This window comes from Xiphophorus couchianus, chromosome 4 (assembly GCF_001444195.1).
Source record: "Xiphophorus couchianus chromosome 4, X_couchianus-1.0, whole genome shotgun sequence".
Classification (NCBI taxonomy): Eukaryota; Metazoa; Chordata; class Actinopteri; order Cyprinodontiformes; family Poeciliidae; genus Xiphophorus; species Xiphophorus couchianus.
In genome coordinates, this window is record NC_040231.1 from 3,723,183 (window position 1) to 3,746,648 (window position 23,466).

At 37.3% G+C, this 23,466-nt stretch overlaps 3 protein-coding genes and 1 long non-coding RNA gene across 4 annotated transcripts in view; 2 read left to right on the forward strand and 2 right to left on the reverse strand.

Annotated features, from left to right (window-relative positions):
• Window positions 1-9,940, reverse strand: part of LOC114143382 (uncharacterized) — a 16,353-nt gene extending 6,413 nt beyond the window's left edge. Inside the window, exons 1-2 of the long non-coding RNA XR_003595236.1 lie at window positions 9,888-9,940; window positions 9,697-9,790 (exon numbers count right to left, since the gene is read on the reverse strand). This is a non-coding gene — a long non-coding RNA (uncharacterized LOC114143382). The remainder of the gene's footprint in view (window positions 1-9,696; window positions 9,791-9,887) is intronic.
• Window positions 1,108-3,614, forward strand: LOC114143378 (tripartite motif-containing protein 16-like). The gene has a single exon (XM_028015341.1). The coding sequence runs from the start codon at window positions 1,149-1,151 to the stop codon at window positions 2,862-2,864; it is 1,716 nt and encodes a 571-aa protein (XP_027871142.1). The 5' UTR covers window positions 1,108-1,148; the 3' UTR covers window positions 2,865-3,614.
• LOC114143379 (tripartite motif-containing protein 16-like) lies at window positions 4,287-6,465 on the forward strand. The gene has a single exon (XM_028015342.1). It carries the CDS (start codon window positions 4,348-4,350, stop codon window positions 6,016-6,018), a length of 1,671 nt encoding a protein of 556 aa, XP_027871143.1. The 5' UTR covers window positions 4,287-4,347; the 3' UTR covers window positions 6,019-6,465.
• An 8,372-nt stretch (window positions 9,941-18,312) lies between the features above and the next one.
• Window positions 18,313-20,117, reverse strand: LOC114142580 (tripartite motif-containing protein 16-like). The gene has a single exon (XM_028013922.1). It carries the CDS (start codon window positions 19,991-19,993, stop codon window positions 18,425-18,427), a length of 1,569 nt encoding a protein of 522 aa, XP_027869723.1. The 5' UTR covers window positions 19,994-20,117; the 3' UTR covers window positions 18,313-18,424.
• Window positions 20,118-23,466: the final 3,349 nt, after the last annotated feature.

A 23,466-nucleotide genomic window follows, 5' to 3' on the forward strand; every position in this document is an offset into this window, starting at 1 on the left:
ACAGTGCTACCAACTGCGCCACTGTGCAGCCATCCAATCAGAAGATGAGCATCAGATATAGCAATTAAATCAATTACTTTAATTTATATTTAATTTTTTTTAAATAATACAAAAAGACTGAATAAAAGCAAACAAAAATTAAACATTAAAAAATCTACAGGATTTTTTTTTGCCTATTTTTTCTCATCTTCCTCCAACTTTCTGAGACCCTCACGGCGCCCCCTGCAGGCCCCACTTTGAAAAACATTGGACTTCACTATTGAGTTAATACAGTGTTAGCTAACTCTCTCATGGAGCATCAGTGAAGTTTCTTTATGATTTTAATGCTGCTGCAGGATGATGGCAGTTGGGGATTTTGCTATTTGACGATATTAAAAACGAGGAGGCGGCTATTGCTTTAATTACAGCTGAGCCGATTAGACAACAATGCGATGCATTAAAGGCAGGAAAAAGCATCTGTTTGAACTGAGCCGTAAGCTCCGCATTTTGTTTGCATTACTCATTCAGAACAGCATCTGTGTCATTCAGAAATAAATCTGACCATTATTGGTCAGATTACAGAGAACATCATAAATATTAGTCACTAAATTTAACTCAAGCTGGGTTGCAGGATTTGGGTCCAGTTTGAGTCTAATATCAAACTGGATCAAACAATGATGAAGAAAAACTTGGATACGTTTAGTGAAAATATGCAACCTAGGTTCACCGTTTGAGTGAAGTTGCCTCTCCACCTTCTTCAAATGTAACAAAATTGGTGTCAAAGGTTTTACTGATTTCTGCAGGAAAAATAATATTTTGTGCTGCTACCATTTTAAAGATAATAAAAGTTTCCAGAGGTCATCAGAGGTCAACCAGCCTAAAATCATCACTCACATTTGCAATTTTTTTCAAAAGCAGCATTTGTGTTGTAGGGCCACAATTGCTTTGTTGTGCAATCACCTACATACCAAAATTTAAATAAAAAGAAGTAATAAATCATTATCATTACTCATATTCTTACCTTCTTCTATCCAACTGCTAAAGGTGAAAGCCAATTGGTTGCAGCCTCTCTGCACTGACACGTGATTTACAGGAAAGAGATCAAACTTCAAACCTGTTTCTGTTGTCAGGAAGTGAAACTCACACAGTCACTGTGACTGACAGCAGAAATGGAGCAGAATCAGCTCGACCGAGAAACGTTCTCCTGTTTGATCTGTAAGGATCTACTGAAGGATCCGGTGACTACTTCCTGTGGACACAGCTACTGTATGAACTGTATTAAAACCCACTGGGATGAAGAGGATCAGAAGAGGATCCACAGCTGCCCTCAGTGCAGAGAGACATTCATACCGAGGCCTGTGCTAAAGAAGAACACCATGCTAGCAGCTTTAGTGGAGCAGCTGAAGAAGACTGGACTCCAAGCTGCTCCTGCTGACCACCGCTATGCTGGACATGAAGATGTGGCCTGTGATTCCTGCACTGGAAGAAAACTGAAAGCCATCAAGTCCTGTTTAGTCTGTCTGGCCTCTTTCTGTGAGAAACACCTTCAGCCTCATTATGATTCAGCTGCTTTTAAGAAACACAAGCTGGTGGAGCCGTCCAAGAACCTCCAGGAGAACATCTGCTCTAAGCATGATGAGGTGATGAAGATGTTTTGTCGCACTGATCAGAAGTGTATCTGTCTCATCTGTTTAATGGAAGAACATAAAGGTCATGACACAGTCTCAGCTGCAGTAGAAAGGACTGAGAGGCAGAGAGAGCTGGAGAAGCAACAAGGAAAAATACAACGCAGAATTAAGGACAGAGAGAAAGATGTGAAGCTGCTTCAACAGGAGGTGGAGGCCATCAATCGCTCTGCTGATAAAACAGTGGAGGACAGTGAGAAGATCTTCACTGAGCTGATCCGTCTCCTCCAGAAAAGAAGCTCTGATGTGAAGCAGCAGATCAGATCCCAGCAGGAAACTGAAGTGAGTCGAGTCAAAGAGCTTCAGAAGAAGCTGGAGCAGGAGATCACTGAGCTGAAGAGGAAAGACGCTGAGCTGGAGCAGCTCTCACACACAGAGGATCACAACCAGTTTCTCCTCAACTATCCCTCACTGCCAGCACTCAGTAAGTCTGCCAAATTCTCCAGCTTAGAGGACCTTCCTCCGTACTTTGAGGACATTACAGCAACACACTCATCCAGCATCAACATCCGTCCTCTGAGACACTTTGAGGACGTGACAGCAGCTGTGTCAGAGCTCAGAGATAAACTACACGACGTCCTGAGAGACTCAGGGACAAACATCTTACACAGACTTAATGATGTGGATGTTTTACTGTCAGAACCAAAGAGCAGAGCTGGATTCTTAAAATATTCACGTGAAATCACTCTGGATCCAAACACAGCAAACACACGACTGGTACTATCAGAGGGGAACAGGAAAGTGAAACTGGTGAGTCGACGTCAGTCCTATTCTAGACATGCAGACAGATTCACTGGATGTTGGCAGGTTCTGAGTAGAGAGAGTCTGACTGGACGTTGTTACTGGGAGATTAAGAGGAGCGCAACACAAGTTTATGTTGCAGTCACGTACAAGAATATCAGCAGAAAAGGAGGTAAAAATGAATGTGGATTTGGAAATGATGCAAAGTCTTGGGCTTTAGAGTGTTCCCAAAACAGTTTTAGTTTTGGTCACAACAACATCTGGACCCCCATCTCAGGTCCAGTTCCCTCCAGAATCGGAGTGTACCTGGACCACAGAGCAGGTATTCTGTCCTTCTACAGCATCACTGAAACCCTGACTCTCCTCCACAGAGTCCAGACCACATTCACTGAACCGCTACTGGCTGGAGTTTATGTTTATTCCATTGGAGGTTCTGCTGAGTTTTGTAAACCCAAGTAGATTTTCTCTCTAATGGTTGATCAGGGTTCATAGTCCTGATGTTTCTGTTTTTGTGGTTTAAATGTATTTCCCTGTGTTCCAGGAGCCATAAAAGAAATAATTGCTAATATTTTCTTTCATTATTTTATTACATAGCAACACTTCTCCATAAGAAAATCTTAACTTGTCTGTGCTCTAATAGCTGTGCTTTAAATATTTGCATTGGTGTATTTGGATGTTCACTGCAAAAACACAAAATCTTACCAAGTATTGTTGGTCTAGTTTCTAGTGCAAATATCTTAGCACAATAAAAAAAAAAACTAACTTAGATGTAGTCTTGAAGCAAGCTACTGTATATTAGCTTGTTTTTAGTCAATAATTCCTTAATATTGATGGTAAAAGCACTAGTTCCTCTTGTAGATTATTTCACTTGTGGGACATTTGTCTTATTACAAGTTAAATAAATGGTGCTTTTTCATCAATATTAAGGAATTATTGACTGGAAACTTGGTAAGATTTTGTGTGTTTGCAGTTTTCTGGTTTTTCTTCCAGTGTTCTGCAAAACAAATGTTCTTGTTTAAATCATTTGAGATTGAAGTGAACTGAACTTGATTCTGTTTTCTTTATTGTGATCCAGAGAAGAAAAGTTGAACCAACATCAACTCAGAACTGATGTGTTTCTCTTCTCAATTCTTTGGATTTAGATCACAAAACTAAATGTCTGCTGTTCTGCTTCTTTGACTTTCTTCAATAAAACAACTTGATTACAGAAAAATTTGGAAAATGTTCTCTTCATTGTTACAATAAATTGTTAGTTTCATCATCAAAACTGCAGAAATATTTCCTTCAGAAGGTCTTATATGATGCTGGAGAAAATCTGATACGTGTCTAATATATATGATAGTAGTAACAATCTGACCTGAGATAAAATGAAATACATTTAGTCCCTCATAACTACAAACTGTCCATGTTGTTGGGGTTAATAGTTTTAATATTTTCTCGTTTGTTTCACTGAAAGTATCAATAATTATCAATAAAGTTAAAAATATAATTAAATTCAGTTAGTGTGTGAAGCTTAGTGATACAAATCACACTTACTTATGTGATTGGTGTCCTAAAGAAGTGTGTTACAAATTTTTTCAAGGGCAGTATTTGTGTTTGTAGGGCTATGACTGCTGTGTTGTGCAATCACAGCCATACAAAGTTATATAAAAAGAAGTAATAAATCGTTCTTATCACTTGTATTCTTATCTTGTTCTAAACCCAATACACCTGGACTGTTGGATGTATTTTCATTCGGTTAATCATCTTCCAGACTTTCCCTAAGTCTGATGTTCCTGCTCTTAAACACACATTGAAGCTGGACGGATCCAATATCTGCTGAAGGTGAAAGCTGATTGGCTGCAGCCTCCCTGCACTGAGACAAGAGTCAAAGATCAAACTTTGAACCTGTTTCTGTTGTCAGGAAGTGAAACTCACACAGTCACTGTGTCTGAAACCAGAAATGGAGCAGAATCAGCTCGACCGAGAAACGTTCTCCTGTTTGATCTGTCTGGATCTACTGAAGGATCCGGTGACTACTTCCTGTGGACACAGCTACTGTATGAACTGTATTAAAACCCACTGGGATGAAGAGGATCAGAAGAGGATCCACAGCTGCCCTCAGTGCAGGGAGACATTCATACCGAGGCCTGTGCTGAAGAAGAACACCATGCTAGCAGCTTTAGTGGAGCAGCTGAAGAAGACTGGACTCCAAGCTGCTCCTGCTGACCACCGCTATGCTGGACATGAAGATGTGGCCTGTGATTTCTGCACTGGAAGAAAACTGAAAGCCATCAAGTCCTGCTTATTCTGTCTGGCCTCTTTCTGTGAGAAACACCTTCAGCCTCATTATGATTCAGCTGCTTTTAAGAAACACAAGCTGGTGGAGCCGTCCAAGAACCTCCAGGAGAACATCTGCTCTAAGCATGATAAGTTATTGGAGATTTTCTGCCGCACCGATCAGAAGTGTGTCTGTTATCTCTGCACCATGGATGAACATAAAGGTCATGACACAGTCTCGGCTGCAGCAGAAAGGACTGAGAGGCAGAGAGAGCTGGAGGAGAGACGAGGAAACATCCAGCAGAGAATCCAGGACAGAGAGAAATATGTGAAGCTGCTTCAACAGGAGGTGGAGGCCATCAATCGCTCTGCTGATAAAACAGTGGAGGACAGTGAGAAGATCTTCACTGAGCTGATCCGTCTCCTCCTGGAAAGAAGCTCTGATGTGAAGCAGCAGATCAGATCCCAGCAGGAAACTGAAGTGAGTCGAGTCAAAGATGTTCAGGAGAAGCTGGAGCAGGAGATCACTGAGCTGAAGAGGAAAGACGCTGAGCTGGAGCAGCTCTCACACACAGAGGATCACAACCAGTTTCTCCTCAACTACCCCTCACTGCCAGCACTCAGTGAGTCTACACACTCATCCAGGATCAACATCCGTCCTCTGAGACACTTTGAGGACGTGACAGCAGCTGTGTCAGAGCTCAGAGATAAACTACACAACGTCCTGAGAGACTCATGGACAAACATCTCACTGGTGGTCACTGAGGTGGATGTTCTACTGTCAGAACCAGAACCAAAGAGCAGAGCTGGATTCCTAAAATATTCATGTGAAATCACTTTGGATCCAAACACAGTACACACAGAGCTGGGACTATCAGAGGGGAACAGGAAGGTGACACTGATGAGTCAACGTCAGTCCTATTCTAGTCACCCAGACAGATTCACTGGATGTTATCAGGTTCTGAGTAGAGAGAGTCTGACTGGACGTTGTTACTGGGAGATTAAGAGGAGCAGGTTTCAGGTTCGTATAGCAGTCGCACACAAGACTATCAGCAGAGCAGGATGGAGGAATGAATGTGGATTTGGATTTAATAACAAATCTTGGGCTTTAGACTGTTCCAAAAACAGTTTTAAATTTGGTCACAACAACATCTGGACCTCCATCTCAGGTCCAGTTTCCTCCAGAGTCGGAGTGTACCTGGACCACAGAGCAGGTATTCTGTCCTTCTACAGCGTCACTGAAACCATGACTCTCCTCCACAGAGTCCAGACCACATTCACTGAACCGCTACTGGCTGGAGTTTCTGTTGGTCTTACCACTGGAGACTCTGTGGAGTTCTGTAAACTCAGATAGATTTCCATAGATTTCCTCTCTTCACTCTGATTGCTGATCAGGGTTCAGTGTTCTGATGTCTCGGCTCTGATGTTCTTTATTTTTCCGGTTTAAATGTAGTTTCCTGTGTTCCAGAATCTATAAACCTGCTGATGTTTTGTTTAATTCTGCTATGACTGAAAAATTTCTCCACATGAAAATCTATATTTGCTTAGGTTTTAATAGTTTTGCCTTAATATTTGTATGGATGTATTTGGATGTTCACTACAAAAACCTAGAATCTTACCAAATATTTTGTCTACTTTAAAGTGCTAATATCTTATTACACTTCAAAAAAAGACTAAACTAACTTACAAGTAACTTTTCTTTTCTTTGTGTTCCAGAAGCCATAAAGATAACCACTGCTGATGTTTTCTTTCATTATTATGTGATATAGAAATGTTTCTACAAATAAAAATCTGAACTTGTCTTGGCTCAGTGCTTTAATATATTTATTGATGTATTTTGATGTTTGCTCCAAAAATACAAAATCTTGCCAAGTATTTTTGGTCTAGTTTTTAGTGCAAATATCTTAGTGCACTTCAAATAAGACAAAACTAACTTAAAAGTAACGTTTCAGGAAGATTACGACACATCAATGTTTACTGGGACAACAGGAGAAACAAGCTGACCCAAATAAAAATGGATTACATCCCCACAAACTGTCTATATCGTTGGGATTTTTAGTATTATTTTTTTCTCCACTGTTTTTTTCATTGAATGTTTCAACAATTATCAATAAAACTGAAAAAAAAAAAAATATTATGTTAGTGTGTGCAGCTTAGTGATACAAATTACACTTCTTCATATGATTGGTGTCCTAAACAAGCCTGTTACAAATGTTTTCAAGAGAAGTATTTGTGTTTGTGGCACTATAATTTCCGTGCCTTCCTGTCAATGTAGGTGAAAGTCCAAGTAGATTAGCAGTTATGAGATGTTGTAAAACTGGTAAATCATTTATAACCCACCCATCCTTTGAACTTGATTTTTGGTGCGTTTAAGATGTTGTTTGTTCCCAATCTCTAATATCTATATATTTTTACTGTACCAGTCATAAAAAAGCCTTAAAGATAAAAGTTTTCTTTCTTCAGTGTCCTTTGTAAGAAACAGGCCTGTTTGCTACACGTCTGTGATATTTACTCAGGCGATTGATTCCCTCACTCTGATTATCACAGCTTTTGGGTGGCAGATGGTGGGTTTGCTGGTAATCCCAGCTGCCCACTGGACTGACCCTTTGAACTCCTGCCCGTCTAACACACCACACACCCTCACCAAAATCTTAACGAGCTAGCTAAGCTGCACGGCCAAAGAGCTGCTTTAAACTGGTGAGTAATGGCTGTGTCAGCAGTCAGAAGATGAGCCCCATGGTGGGAGGAGGGTAAACGGCGGGGGGTATTACAGCCCAGCTACAGCTAAACGACCGCCATTGTTAATGAAAAGATACAGTAAACATGATGGAAAATGTTACTGTACAGTCCTACCAACCGCAAACCAGCATACTTTGCTTACCAACAGGAATAGCTTCCCTTGCATAGGTTTATCTCAATAAATCAATCGCATGATTACCTAAAACAAATTCTCTTTTTACCAATAACTGGATGACAAAAGTCTTTAGTCTGGTGCTTTGGTCTCAATTATCATTAAAAATAAATAAATAAATAAATAATTTGTTTACAGAGACTTCATAATTTATTCTTCTTATTTGCTGCTGTTGTTGATTCGTTTATTTATTTTGGATATTTAAAATGTCTTCCAGTTCCAGTGTTAAAAGTTCATTAGAATTCAGAGTTTATTGATATTTGAGAATGTGTAATTGCTTTATTATGCCATTACCATTATATTTGTTGAAAACATCAATATTAGTGTTTGTCGCAACAACAATTTATCATCCAGCAATATTGTTTATCATGACAGACTACTGCAGGAGAGGGCGTGGGGGCACAAATACAAAGCTAAAGTCTTTTTAATGATTTAGAGGTAAATTTAATCAATGATGTTTTTAATCGTTTTATAATAGATTTAATTAACTAGTGGAAGATTTACACGCATGTACTTCATGGTATATTCATTTATTCCATTTTGTCATCCCTTACCTTCCATACATTTGGTGTTTTATGGTTAATGGAAACACTAAGAGGTGTCTTGAGATATTCTCCAGAAAACAAATTCAAACACTCATAGTTATTAGGATATTTCACAGCAGTTAACAGTCAGTAAAACCACTGGTGGGACTGTTTGTGTTGTCTTTGAACTGTTGCTTATTTAACTCAACCGAGAATATCTGCAAATCTCTGTCACGGTTATTCTGTTGGTTGGAGGCGGAACGTATTGGGGCCCACTGGATTACGGCTTTAAATAACAGGCCATTCAGAAAGTATAACACTATGTCTATTCATGCAGATGCTTAGATTATGTTTAAGTTTACAAAAATAAAACAATAGTCATTTCAGTTACCTCATTTGCTGTAATCTTCTTGCTTCCTCTGTGTTTCTACAGGGGGTTTAATCTCATCTAAAGTCATCTGACCTAATCCCCAGTAGCAGTAGCAGCAACAGCGGCGGCGGTCGAGCCAAATTAGTTTTTTGACTGATAGCCATCTGTCAGACACATCTATTAATTAGTTCATATTTACTTGAAAGGAAATCAAGACAGGTGAGGAGAAGATGAGAGGTTCTGAGTTTGCTTTTGGTCAATTATTGGAAAGTGAATACAAAACTTCACTTTTAATCCAGATATTTCTATTGCTGTAAGGCATCAGATATGGGGCCAGTCTAAATTATAGACTGCATGTTGGATGGAAAAATGCATTTATGAAATGAATTAACGTGTAAAATTAATCTACACAAAAGAACAATCAATTTCTCTCCAGAAAAACATAAATGATTACAATGGAAATTCAGTTTGATCTGAAAAAAGAGATTTGCATCTAGCTTTTCTTTAATAAAGGCTGGCTAGATTTGATATTAGTATATCAAATCACAACGACAGAAAGTTCCCACAAGGCAGAACCGGAAGTAAGTCAACCCAGAAAAGCATAATCTTGATAAACTACCAGTAAATAGCATTACATAACATTTTTTAAAAGCTTTTCCTGCTCTTCGGGAGAACCAGTTAAGAATGACGGTGTATTAGGGCCACATAGACACATACGCAAAAAAAATATTTCCACCAGAAAAAAACTCAGAAATGTAAGATTAATCTCAGAAATCGTCTAGAATAAAAATTTTGACATTTCTGAGTTTCAAAAGTTGAACATTTGCTGGAGAACCCAAAGCTTGAGATTAATCCCAAAACTTTTCTAGAAAAAAAATTTCCAAGCTTCAAAAGTTGAATTTTTTTTTACTTTTCAAACTCAAAAATTTCCAAGTATTTGTTTTATATTTTTTTCTGAGATTAAGCTCAAAATTTCTGAGTTTTTTGTGGAAATTTACTCCTAGTTTCTATCTATAATGGCTGTACTACACTGTAGTAATTCAACGTCTAGCAATAGGATATCTTGTGAAAAGAGTCAACATTTGTGTTTGCTGAGAGAAATAGTTACGTTTCATACTCCGTGTAAATGAATTTGTCAAATCTATAAAAGCATTTTTTTTACAACCATTTGTTCAAAACGCTATTGACTAACAGTTTATTTTTAGAAACATTTGAAAATGTCCTTACCGCTAACCGCTAGCAGCTTGTGTTTCCTCTGGATATTATCCAGCCAAGCTTGCCGTCGCACGAAACGTGATGTTACGTTTCAAAGTTAGCTCACCTTCACGGAATATAATGACAACTTATGTTTAGTGTTTAATCGATTTTGTTTATGCACCTATGAATCCAACAATATCCAACAATCGCGGTTCTCTTACCTGTGACCAAGGAAATGGAACGTTACTGCAGTACAACCAAGATGGCGACAGAGTCCCCGGATGTAGGGCTGTGACGTCATGCGGAAACGAAAAGGCATACTCGGAGGTAAATACGACAGCACATTAGGGCCATTGTAGATAGAAATAAAAGAAAGAGTAAAATTTTGCCAAAAAACTCAGACATTTTGATATTAATCTGAAACATTTTCTATATAAAAAAACTTGGAAACTTCTGAGTTTCAAACATTAAAAATGTCTAAAATTTTGAGTTTTTTACTTGCAAATTTTTGACTTTTGGAGCTCAAAATGTTCCATTTTTTTCTAGAAAATTTCTGAAATTAATTTCGAAATTTCTCAGATTTTTGGTGGAAACGTACTCATTTTTTGTATCTACAATGGTCCTAATACCCCATTGTACAGTTCTCTTACCTGCAATCAATGAAATTGACAGCTGCAAGATGAGTGCCCGGAATTGTGACATCATGGAGAAACCATTTATTTTTATCAACAATTAATGTTTAGAAACATATTTAGGATTCACTGTGTTTTTCACCAGGGATCTTCTTTATTAATTAATTTGTGTGAATGTATTATGGACTGGTAACTTATCTATGGCATACTCTTATTCTTACCCATAACTGCTGGAGGTATTTATTGTCCTGGTCTCATTTTTGTTATTTAAGATATTCTGTTTGCTTAGATTGCATTTCTTCAACTTAATAAAGCATTGCTAAAAAAATATGTTAATGTTTTTGTATCTTCCTTTTTTGGGTTAATGTGTTTTCAATATGTTTATCTAACGAATATTATACTACATTAAAGATTTAGTATGTGCATATGTGATATGTAACAAATATCCAGAACTTGTAATCCTACTCTTTGACAATAGCTGACATTGAAAAGGATTATCCAAATCTCTTTAAGTTGATTCTCAGCAGAGGTGTGTTGTGGGTTGTATTAACAAGTCTGGAAAATTAACTGTTTGAGATATTACAACTATATATTAGAGCCATTGCAGATAGAAAAAGCTGAGAAATACGTTTCTGCTCAAAACAATTTGGAGATTAATCTCAGAAATTTTCTTGAAAAATACCTGGAAATTTCTAAGATTGAAAAGTCAAAAACTTTCAAGTTTTGGACATTTCCAACCTTTTAATAAAACATTTCTGAGATTATTCTCAAAATTTCTGAGTTTTTTTCTAGAAAATGTTTGACTTTTTAAGCCCAGAATTTTCTTGTTTTTTCTAGAAAATCTTTGAGATCAATCTAAATTTCTGAACTTTTTGATGTAAATTTATTCATTTTTTTCCATCTATGCCGTCATGTGTGAGTAAAAAGAACAGTCTAGATTCAAATATTTACAGATGTTTTTCCTGGAAGGGTGAATAGAAAAATACTAATGTGCAAAATTAGGTTAGTTGTGTTCTTTTATTAAATATTTTTGACCAAAAAAAAATTATACGTCATTTCTATATCAAACAACCAACACAGTTGTAAATGTTTTTTTCTTAACTAATTTTTTTATTGTTAAAGTTGTGAAGGGCAATCATGTAATTTTTCTGCATTTTTTTTCTTCTTTTATTCTTCTTCTAAATTCAGGGCTTTTGTAAATTTTTGAAGTTTATTAATTTCTTTTTTTTTTTTTTTTTCTCCCCTCCAGGGGGTCTTTTGTGGGCTCTAGTGTCCCTTATATGACTGTAGGCTGACAGGAAATGGGGGAAGACATGTGGCAAATATCGTCGGGTCCGGGAGTCGAACCCGCGACGGCCGCGTCGAGGACTGAAGGCCTCCAAATATGGGTCGCGCTAACCGCTACGCCACCACGGCACGCCCAAAGTTTATTAATTTTTTGTCCAGGTTTTCAGCAAATCCAAAATTAGTAATCCAGATGATCCACCAGATTTAACATTCGAAAAATATATTTTCCCTAGTAATTTATCTTTACTGAAGCAGACATAAGTCCCTCACTTTAATAAAAGTGTATTGTTTGAATTCAAGCTGGACTAATTAAAGCCGAAACAACAATAAACACCCTGAACAAACTATTAGCAGCAGCAGCAGTTGGCTGCTAAGTGCTTGTGGATCTCCTAAACAAACTGTAAGGCCCTGAGCTGCATCAAGAGGCTCAGCTGAGCTCCAATCTGACATTTATCTCTTCGGGCCATTCTGCTGATGGCAGCACGACGTCGCTTTAGGAAGCAGCTGTTTACTGTCAGAGATCTAGGTCAGGACAGACAAAAAGACGTGGATGTACAGAGAGCCAGGCTATGCTAACATTGTGTTCACATGAATGAAACTCTTGCCAACTATTTTTGTCTGGTTCCTAGTGCAAATATCTTAGTACACTAGAAATAAGACAAAACAAATTTACAGTCAATAAGTTGAAAAAATACTAGTTCCAGTGGCAGATTATTTCACTTATAACAAAACATTTCTCCCATGTTATAAGGGAAATAATCTGAAACACAACCATCTGTCCTCATGCAAACCCAAATTACCAAAACCTCAAAACTTTGTAAAGTACATTTATTTTTCTCTTATGGCATCAAGAATGCACATTTTGTTTCTGGTGACCCTCTGGTTGCTCCAGAAACATCCTGTATATCTATTGCTACATTGGTGAGCCCATCTCCATATTATGTTTATGTTCCTTTAAAGATGAAATATTATGCTTCCTTGAATAAGTTGTTCAATAAATTTTTTAAAGAAAATCATTCTTAGATGAAGAGATTTCATTCTGTTTTAGGGCATCTTGTCCCTTTAAATCAAAATTAACTGCTGCTGGCCACGCCCCCCAGGTTTGGCTGGAGTTGCCAGGTAATATTGCAGTGCCTGTGGAACGTGACATTATATTCCGGAGGTTTTTGAAACAGCTAATTTTCCAGACACCAAAAACATGAGTTTATTGCCAAAAAATCCCTGGGTGTTTTTTTTTTTTTTTATCTCTTGGTATGTTTTCAGAAGCAGTTGAGACCTAAATGGAAGTACAAAAACATGCAAATGTAAATTTTGCATAATAGTACCCCATTAAAATTTATGCTATATACTTATGCCACAGAAACAAAAGGTTTATTCACAGATTATTCTACTGAGCATTATCATAGATGGTGATGATGATGATGAGGATAAAGAACTACCACCAGATCTTTCCACCTGACGCACAGGTAAGAGGCTCAGCAGCCACAGTCAGATCCCAAAGGCAGCTTTATCACACTGTTATATAACACTCACACTGATGTGAGGCTGATGTGAGGATGCAGCCACACTGCCATCGTCAGCACTGGCCAGATCAGATTTAACCTCCCCTTCAAGCCCTCCCCTCACTCCTCCTTGAGTTTCCTTCATGATCCATGGCGACAATCCCCTGTATATGTGTGTGTGTGTGTGTGTGTTATCCTCTTTCATATGAGGCCGGTGAGGTTACAGAGTGTGAGGAGGGTGATGTAATGTGTAAACAATAGATGTGATAACAGGAGGTATGAGAGTTATTTTATAGCTGTGTGGTCAAACAGAAACATCAAGCACTTAACAAACAAACAAAACAAAAAACAAACAAACACCCTGCCATTTTTTGGCAATAAGTTAGTGATTTTTGGTGTCTGGAAAATGAGCTGTTTTGAAAACTTCCAGAATGTGACATCACATTCCACTGGCGGTTTGCTGTCACCTAGCAACCCAAGCAAAGCCCAACCCGTTACCTAGCAACCCCTGCGAAGCTCCAGCACGTTTGGTCAGCTGTTTTTATCACTGTATGGAAAAGACAAGTGCTTTGTTGTTGACTTACCATTGCAGCTTTATTATTGGTTGTGTAGGAGGTTCCACTTTTGCTTCTCAAAGAGGCACGTTTGTATAATTGCATCTGTTTGAAGCCATTATCATTGTGCACGTGTAAACATTGAGTTGGGGGTGTGGCTATTTACTGTAACAAATTCAGCCATAATACATTAGATGCCTTTGCCACATAATGGGTAATGGGGAAAGGGTTTTATCAGAGGTGTAGTAATGAACAGAGATGCATATGGTCTCTCTGAACCTGTGCTGAACGTCTCATCAGTGATTCATTAACGTCGTTACATAACCCAGATCTTCTAATCATTCTTTGAATCCTAATATTAGGCTGCTCCCATGCTAATCTATTTGTCTTGGCATAATCTATGGCCTGCTCATGTAAGCAAGTCTTCACCTAAAACTTGATGGTATCACTGTGTACCACAGCTTATAATTATTATGTAAACAGTTAATATTGGCTCTGCGTGCAGGCTGCAGTCGGTCACACAGTCTTCTTCTGAACAGAGTCCAGATCTGACTCAAGTTGCAATGATGGCATTACTTTAACACAATACAGACAGTATAAAGTATGGTAAACCTGGTGCACAGTGGAACTTTTGATTTGAAGAAAATCTTCCCAGGAATCTATAAAAAAATTCCTGGTGACAAAGTTTTACTATGTCACACATTTCAGACATTCCCTTGCCAGAAGTCTGGAATAAGTGGCTCCACAATAGAAGAATAAGTGATTTACAACAAATTGGACCAAGAGGGCGTTCACAAAGAGTTTTAGTTTTTTTTTTCAAAACACAAAAGTAGAAATCAACTGCGTCAATAATTTCAAAGATAAATTAAAAACAAACAGTAACAATTTTGAACACACATATAAATTCAACCATCCCATCAATTTAATATTATTTCATTATCTATTATAATTTTTTAAAGATTGTTTTTAAACTTTACATAATCATTAACTAATGTAATTGCAGAAAGCAGCATGTTCCAGTATTTTTTAGAATGTTGGTTCTAGGCAGAAGTAGTATAAAAGTAACAATTAAGCACTTGACCAGAAGCACAATGGAACAGTATTCAAGTTAACAAAGAACTAAAGACTGTAGGACTAATTTTCTTATTTCCAGAGAAATAAAATTAGCAACACAACAAATTATAGCAATGTTTCTGATCATTTCATGATGAGACTACAATTCATTCTAGGACATGACCTCAGTTCTTAAATGAAGTCCTATAAAAATAAGTTTAAGAAATTATAATTAATATTTTTGACAACAATAATTTGACTCATTAATTTAACCATAATTTTTTTTTGTGTGTGTGTATCCAAATTATATTTTAACCCTTATTTTTTTATATAGATATTCATTGAATGCAAAAATCTTGTTATGTTTGTTTGTTATTTTGTGCTATGTTTAAACTCTAATATGCAATCAAATATAATAGTTTAATATTTTCAATAGAAATTATCAAGCAACATAATGGAACTTGAGATGCGAGAGCCTGACTGCTCCTTGTGGCGTACGTGACAAATTGCATGCTTCTGCTACATCTCCATAGTAACGGGAGTAACGGGCTCGCGAGCTCGTATTGTCTGGTTGGACGTCGAACTAAACTCAATCTGTAAGCTTGTTTTTTGGTCCAAATACATTTTATTCTATACATAGCCGTGTTGTTTCCGACGATCAGTAAATCTTATTTAACAATTCAACAACCTTTGGAAATTTTACAGCGTCCTTTATTGTACCGTTTAAAACACTTGTAGCTAACGCCTAATACACACGAGATTTTTAGTTCAGTTTTTAAATTATTATTATAATATATTAACATTCGCAAAAGGGTAGGCAAGACAGAAAGGTAGACAGAATAGAAGTCAACTTGTTTCACCTGCCCCCTTTTTGTGTCTTCTTACTTTACATATTTTTCTTTATATATATATATATATATATATATATATATATATATATATATATACAGTATATATACACTGTGTATATAACTTGTAATTTGTATGATGGTGGATATTTGATATCCAAATATAATGTAAAATATAATATAGTATTAAATGTGATGGTCAAATATAATTTTATGCAAAGTTATTTTTGTCCCAATTTTCCCTCTCTTAAGGATGCTCCTATTGTCTGTGTGGTATAGTCTGGTTCGCTCAGAAGGATGTCGGGACCACTCCGACCCAAAGAAGGGCAGATTCAACATGCTGGATTGTCTTGGCCTGATGTCGCGACTTGTGTGGGGATTCCAGAGGACGCAACCTGTAATAATCACAAAATGAGCCTCAAGCCTGAAAACATAATATGGTAACGGACTAAATTTCCTATTTGTGTGGGAAGTGTTTAGCATCTTTTGTGTGTGTTTCTTCTGTTGAGGTCTGATACACTAGTGGAGTTGTTTTGTTTTCTGTCAATCCTTTGTCCATTCAACAAAATAATGTTCCTTACAGTCAGTTTGCTTATCATCACTAAGATAAAGAGGAGAGCCCTCATCTTGGATGGAGGGAACAGATCCTTAGTGAATATATAAGTCACAATATCTCACAATATCATCTAAAACAGCAGAAGATTGAACATTTATGAAGTTGAAATTAATATTTAGACCAATCAAATATCCACATATGAAGTTTAGTAATGACACCGTACATTTAATATTGAGAATCTTTGTTTAAACACCTGATGTTAATAAACAATAAAGCAATAAAAGTTCTGGCTCATAAGATATTTAAAGGAGCCACCAGTGCTTTATATTTAAATTAAAGTTTCATTATTCATGAAGATGAAGTGAAAACATGCACTTATAAGTTGGTTAGTACTAACGCAGTACCTTTGATCACAATCAATCATTGATCAGAAGACCAACTGAACGCCACCAGGAGGTTGAGATGAGCTCGTCCAGGTGCAGGCTGGACCATTTTCTTGAACTTGATCTTAATGCTAAATTTAATCCACTTTAGCTCAGGTCAGATTGTTGTCCTGGTATTCATTAAATATCTAATTTTCTCCAGCATCACATAAGACCCTCTGAAAGAAATGGTTCTGCACTACAGATGAGAAAACTCACAATTTATCATAATAATGAAGAGAAAATTTTCTTTGTAATCAAATTGTTTTATTGAAAAAGCCAAAGAAACAGAACAATAGACATTCTGGTTTACTATCTAAATCTAAAGAATTGAGAGGAAAACATGCAGCACCAGTTCTAAGTTAATTTTAGTTTTGGTTTCTTCTTTGGATCACAATAAAGAAATCAGAAACAAGTTCAGTTCACTTCAGTATCACCTGATTTAAACAAAAGAGACATGTGGAAAAACAGCAGAAGAGAAACCAGACCTTCCTAATACATCAATATAAATATTAAGGCACAACTACACTCACATAAATGATTCATGGCAAAGTTACGTTTTATGCATTTAGATCTATTTGATTTTATTTAAAAACTCGCATTGTATACATATGCCTTTAAATTAATTATTATCTACGTAATATAATCAATTCTAGAATGTATTGAATACAATTAGTTAAGATATACTAACAAAGTCTAAATAATTAAAGTTGTAAAACAAACAAGTTTCTGGTACTTAAATTTTATGTGAATGGTTTTCATTGAAGTTATGAGGAGTGAAATGGGGAATCAGACACAATATCCTGCACCTGTAGGTAGCAGTAAAGTCCCTTTAAGTTGGCTGCCATCCGTCTTAAGGGAAAAGAAAAAGAGGACGTACTTTCCCCAGCACTCAGGTTCATGTGACGGACATGGGACTGTGGCTCTGTGGGTAGAGTAGTTGTCTTGTGATCGGAAGGTTGTAGGTTCAATTCCAGTTTCCTTCTGCCATATGTCCTCTGGACAAGACACTTAATCCCAAATTGCCTAATGATTGGTGTATACAGTACTAATGATTGGTGTAGAACAGGGGTGGGCGCCTCGAGGGCCGGTCTCCTGCAACTTTTAGATGTATCTCTACTTCAACACACCTGAGTCAAATAATGAGGTCATTAGCAGGACTCTGGAGAACTTGACTGCACTTAGGAGGTGAGTCAGCTGTTGGATCCAAGAGTGTTTCAAGGGAGACATCTAAGAGTAGCAGGACACCGGCCCTCGAGGACCAGGATTGCCCACCCCTGGTGTAGAATGTGTAAAGTGCTTTGAGTAGCCAAAAATTATTAAACAACTGATATGTAAGTTCAGTCCATTTACCATCACAATTGACTCAATAGGAAGGAATTGCATAAATTTTAAATATTATCAAAGAAATATATGCTACCTAATTTACATAGGTAACTTGATTATTATGCAATTCAAACAATATACTTTAAGTGTTTTAAATAAATACATTTGTTATTGTTATTTTAATAAAAGTATTTAATATAGGTTAAGTATTTAATTATAAAGATTATGCAATTATAATAAATAGGCTTTATTATGAATATGAATTGTGTAAAGTTTATTTCATGGGTTTGCATTTAAATTAATTTAAAAAGGCAAATGGAAATTTGTCATGTAAAAAAATTACATAAATCTTAAAAGTTAGTGTTAAATACTTCTGTGAGTGTATTAATAAACACAGTTAAATTTAGATTTTTGTGTGGAGAAACATTTCTATCATATCAGAATGACCAAAAATATCAGCAGTGATTTTCTTTCCTGGAACACAGAGAATTACATTTAAGCCAGAAAAATAAAGAACAGAACAGCAGAGGCATCAGAACAATGAACCCTGATCAACAATCAGAAAAAAGAGTGAAAATCTAAAAGAGTTTACAGAACTCTGCTGAGTCTTCAGTGTAACCAACCCAAACTCCAGCCAGTAGCGGTTCAGTGAATGTGGTCTGGACTCTGTGGAGGAGAGTCATGGTTTCAGAGACGCTGTAGAAGGACAGAATACCTGCTCTGTGGTCCAGGTACACTCCGATTCTGGAGGGAACTGGACCAGAGATGGAGGTCCAGATGTTGTTATGTCCAAAGTGAAAATTGTTTTGGGAACACTCTAAAGCCCAAGACTTTTCATTATTTCCAAATCCACATTCATTCTTATCTCCTGCTCTGCTGATGTTCTTGTATGCGACTGCTACATCAACTGTCCCACACCTCTCCACCTCCCAGTAACATCGTCCAGTCAGACTCTCTCTACTCAGAACCTGCCACCAATTAGTGAATCTGTCTGGGTAACTAGAATAAGACTGATCCTGAGTTATTCCTGTCACCTTCCTGTTCCCCTCTGATAGTAACAACCGTGTGTGTGCTGTCTTTGGATCCAGAGTGATTTCACATGAGTATTTTAAGAATCCAGCTCTGCTCTTTGGTTCTGGTCCTGGCAGTAAAACATCCACATCATTAAGTCTGTGTAAGATGTTTGTCCATGAGTCTCTCAGGATGTTGTGTAGTTTATCTCTGAGCTCTGACACAGCTGCTGTCACGTCCTCAAAGTGTCTCAGAGGACGGATGTTGATCCTGGATGAGTGTGTAGACTCACTGAGTGCTGGCAGTGAGGGGTAGTTGAGGAGAAACTGGTTGTGATCCTCTGTGTGTGAGAGCTGCTCCAGCTCAGCGTCTTTCCTCTTCAGCTCAGTGATCTCCTGCTCCAGCTTCTCCTGAACATCTTTGACTCGACTCACTTCAGTTTCCTGCTGGGATCTGATCTGCTGCTTCACATCAGAGCTTCTTTTCTGGAGGAGACGGATCAGCTCAGTGAAGATCTTCTCACTGTCCTCCACTGTTTTATCAGCAGAGCGATTGATGGCCTCCACCTCCTGTTGAAGCAGCTTCACATCTTTCTCTCTGTCCTGGATTCTCTGCTGGATGTTTCCTCGTCTCTCCTCCAGCTCTCTCTGCCTCTCAGTCCTGTCTGCTGCAGCTGAGACTGTGTCATGACCTTTATGGTTCTTGGACGGCTCCACCAGCTTGCGTTTCTTAAATGGAGCCACATCGTAATGAGGCTGAAGGTGTTTCTCACAGAAAGAGGCCAGACAGAATATACAGGACTTGATGGCTTTCAGTTTTCTTCCAGTGCAGAAATCACAGGCCACATCTTCATGTCCAGCATAGCGGTGGTCAGCAGGAGCAGCTTGGAGTCCAGTCTTCTTCAGCTGCTCCACTAAAGCTGCTAGCATGGTGTTCTTCTTTAGCACAGGCCTCCGTATGAATGTCTCCCTGCACTGAGGGCAGCTGTGGATCCTCTTCTGATCCTCTTCATCCCAGTGGGTTTTAATACAGTCCATACAGTAGCTGTGTCCACAGGATGTAGTCACCGGATCCTTCAGTAGATCCAGACAGATCAAACAGGAGAACGTTTCTCTGTCGAGCTGATTCTGCTCCATTTCTGCTCTAAGTCACAATGACTGTGCGAGTTTCATTTCCTGAAAACATAAACCGGTTTGAGCTTTTATCTGAAAATCACGTGTCAGTGCAAAGAGGCTGCAGCCAATCAGCTTTCACCTTCAGCAGACGTTGGCTCCAACCCGCTTTAATGTGTGTTTAAGAGCAGGATGTAAAGGAAAAGGAGTTGATTGTTGATTTTAGGAGGACTAGTGTCAAGTCAAACCATATTTTCATCATGGGAGAAGCAGTGGAGTTGGTTGAGGAATATAAACTGTGTTCCAAATTATTATACAAGTGATGTTTTCTCAGATTTTCTTAAAAGGTCAATGCAAATGATGGTCAGTATACAGTAATTGTCAAGTCATGAACTATTACAGTATAAATCACTGAACGGCTTAGCACCACAATACATTAAAGATCTGCTGTTGTTGTATCAACCTTCCAGACCTCTCAGGTCTTCCGGTTCTGGTTCTGCTCTGCATCCCCAGAACCAGAACCAAACAAGGAGAAGCAGCTTTCAGCATCTATGCACCACAAATTAGGAACAAACTTCCAGAAAACTGTAAAACAGCTGAAACACTGACTTCCTTTAAATCTCGACTAAAAGCCCACCTGTTTAGGATTGTATTTGAAATGTAATCAATTACAAATTTATTGATGGAACTTGACTTAATGTCATGTTTTGATTATTGATTCTATGTTGAATTGTGTTTCTGTTTGTAATGATGTAAAGCACTTTGAAATGCCTTACTGCTGAAATGTGCTATACAAATAAAATTTGATTGATTGATTGATTGATTGATTGATTGATTGATTGAAATCAAATTTTACTGAACAAAGCTCCCCATGACAACAGTATTTTTTTCAAAAATAAAAAACTCAAAATGCACTGTTCCAAATTATTATGCACAGCAGATTTTCTAAACATTTTAGGGATTATAAAGAACTGCAAACGGTCATTCTATGAATGTGCAGCATTAAGTGGTCACATGTACTAAAATCAAAACTTAACTTAACATCTTAACAGACCGAGTTACATGTTAACATTGGGCCCCTTCTTTGATATCACCTGCACAATTCTTGCATCCATTGAACTTGTGAGTTTGTGGAAAGTTTCTGCTTGAATTTCTTTGCAGGATGTCAGAAAACCTTCCCAGAGCTGCTGTTTTGATATGAACTGCATTTCACCCTCAGATCTTCTGCTTGAGGAAACTCCAGAGGTTCTCAATAGGGTTGAGGTCAGAGGTCAGAGGAGGATGGTGACCACACCATGAGCTTCTCCCCTTTTATGCCCACAGCAGCCAATGACACAGTGGTATTCCTTGCAGCATGAGATGGTGCATTGTCATACATAAAGATGATTTTGCTGCTGAAGGTATGGCTCTTCTTTTTGAACCATGAAAGACAGTGATCAGTCAGAAAGTCCATATACTTTGCTGAGGTCATTTTCACACCTTTGCTTTTTTTGTGATATGTTCTAAATATGTTGGGGGTTTTTTTTAAGTAAATGGCCTTCTTTTGATTTCGTATACTACAGTTAACAATTAATTGATTACTGAATTAGTTGATGATTATTTTAATAATTGATTGATCGCAAATTATCTGATTAATTATTTCAACTGTGATCCTAACTTATTTCCTTTCAGCTGAAAGATATGATTTGGTTTAAATGACAGGCATGATAGTGAACCATCTGAGGAATTTGTACTCATGTACCACTGAAATTGGCCCCCAAATATTTTATTTATATGGTAAAAAGAAGTAATAACACTTGAACTAAAGCAGAGAAAGTCGTATCTACTTCAGAAAACAAAGTCACCATTCACATTAGCAATCAATGTTTAATTGGGTGAATCCTTGTGCAAACCCCCCTTCAGACCGCTGACCTCAGACGACTAATTAACTGTTAAATCTCACAAAGGTCAACCGTGTCCCAACCAAGGATGAAGAGAGTAGCCACCATATGGCTAAACATGCTAGCTGTGTGTCTTCACTGCTCTTTTAATCTTTTGAGCTAATTGTACGCCCCTTCTACTCCTGGTGACGGCGGCCGAGGCCCCCGGCAGACAAAATGTGGTCAAACTCTAATCTACTTAACTGCTTTCCACTTTGTTTTTCCAATTATGGTGAGGATCTGTTTGTTGAGGGTCTGAAACACGCTGACATCAACATTAATTATGCTCCACAAGCATAAAAAGGTCTGCTTTGATTTAAATGAGCATGAAACTGATGAAGATGACAGATGTGTAAATCTGTGATGAATTAGATAGATGATAGAAAAATTATGTTAACTATTTATGTAACAAAAAAATACCAGGGCTGAAATGATTAATCAAATTAATTGTGACTAATCGATTGAAATAATTGTCAACTAATTTATTCATCAATTAATCATTAACTAATGAATATACAAACTCAAAAAAGGTAATTAACTGAAAAAAGACGACATATTTAGAGCTGAAATTAACACAAAACTATACCAAAATATTTTATTTCAGATAAAAACACCTTTGTAAATATGTTCTACGCAAAACTCCTCAAGTGACAGTTTTACCTCCTGGTTCGGATTGACTAGGAATGCTATTAACGCATTTTAGGTTATAAAATAGGTGTTTTAAATAATTTTTAAAAACTTTTTTTTATTTCTTTGCATCTGTTATTAGATTAAAAAAAGGATTAAGTGGTTAAATGACAAATCTGTAGAATGTCATTTTTAATTTTGATTAATCGACTAATCAGAATGATTGTTATATTAATTACTAACATAATTTTTGGCTGGTGTTTGCTGGATTTATTTCCTATTTTTCGAAGACAAAGATTCCCAGAGACGGTTCTCTGATGATATCTCCATTGTCCTCCATGTTTTTTTTAACCTTTTCATGCATGAATTATGATCCTTTGTGTCAGGATTTTTTTCAATTTTTTTTTATTTTCTTAAGGCATAAAAAAATGTAGGAAAAGAAATTTTGTAAAAAAACAACAAAACAAAACATTTTTTAATTTTATTTTTTTGAGGTGATCAATTGCAATTTTCTCCAAATACAAAGTTGTTATTTGAAAAATACATCAGTAGTATTGTTCTTTAGGGGTTTTCTGATGTCACAATATTATTTTTTACCTGCAAACGTCGTCTACAGTAGAAAGAGGGGCAGGGTTGGATGGCATGCTTTTTTGTCTGTCGGCCATATTGGATTTAACAAAAATCCACAAGAAGCACAAGAAAAGGGCTTTTAGATAGCTGTCCACTGTAGTGACCACTATGCATGAAAGGGTTAAGAATATGTGGCAGTATTCTGCAGTGGTCATGATTAATCACCTCAGCCCTGACCCTATCCGGCTTCCTTTCAGCTGAAATGGATGGTTTGGTTCTGTTTTTAGATGCTACCATGATGGTGAAACATCTGAGTAACTTGTACTCATGTACTGTTGATTATTTTAATAATCTATTCATCACGATTAATCATTTCAGTCC

Excerpts from the sequence above, each read along its gene's own strand:
- LOC114143378 (XM_028015341.1), top strand. The coding sequence starts at position 1,149 with ATGGAGCAGAATCAGCTCGACCGAGAAACGTTCTCCTGTTTGATCTGT.
- LOC114143379 (XM_028015342.1), top strand. The coding sequence starts at position 4,348 with ATGGAGCAGAATCAGCTCGACCGAGAAACGTTCTCCTGTTTGATCTGT.
- LOC114142580 (XM_028013922.1), bottom strand. The coding sequence starts at position 19,993 with ATGGAGCAGAATCAGCTCGACAGAGAAACGTTCTCCTGTTTGATCTGT.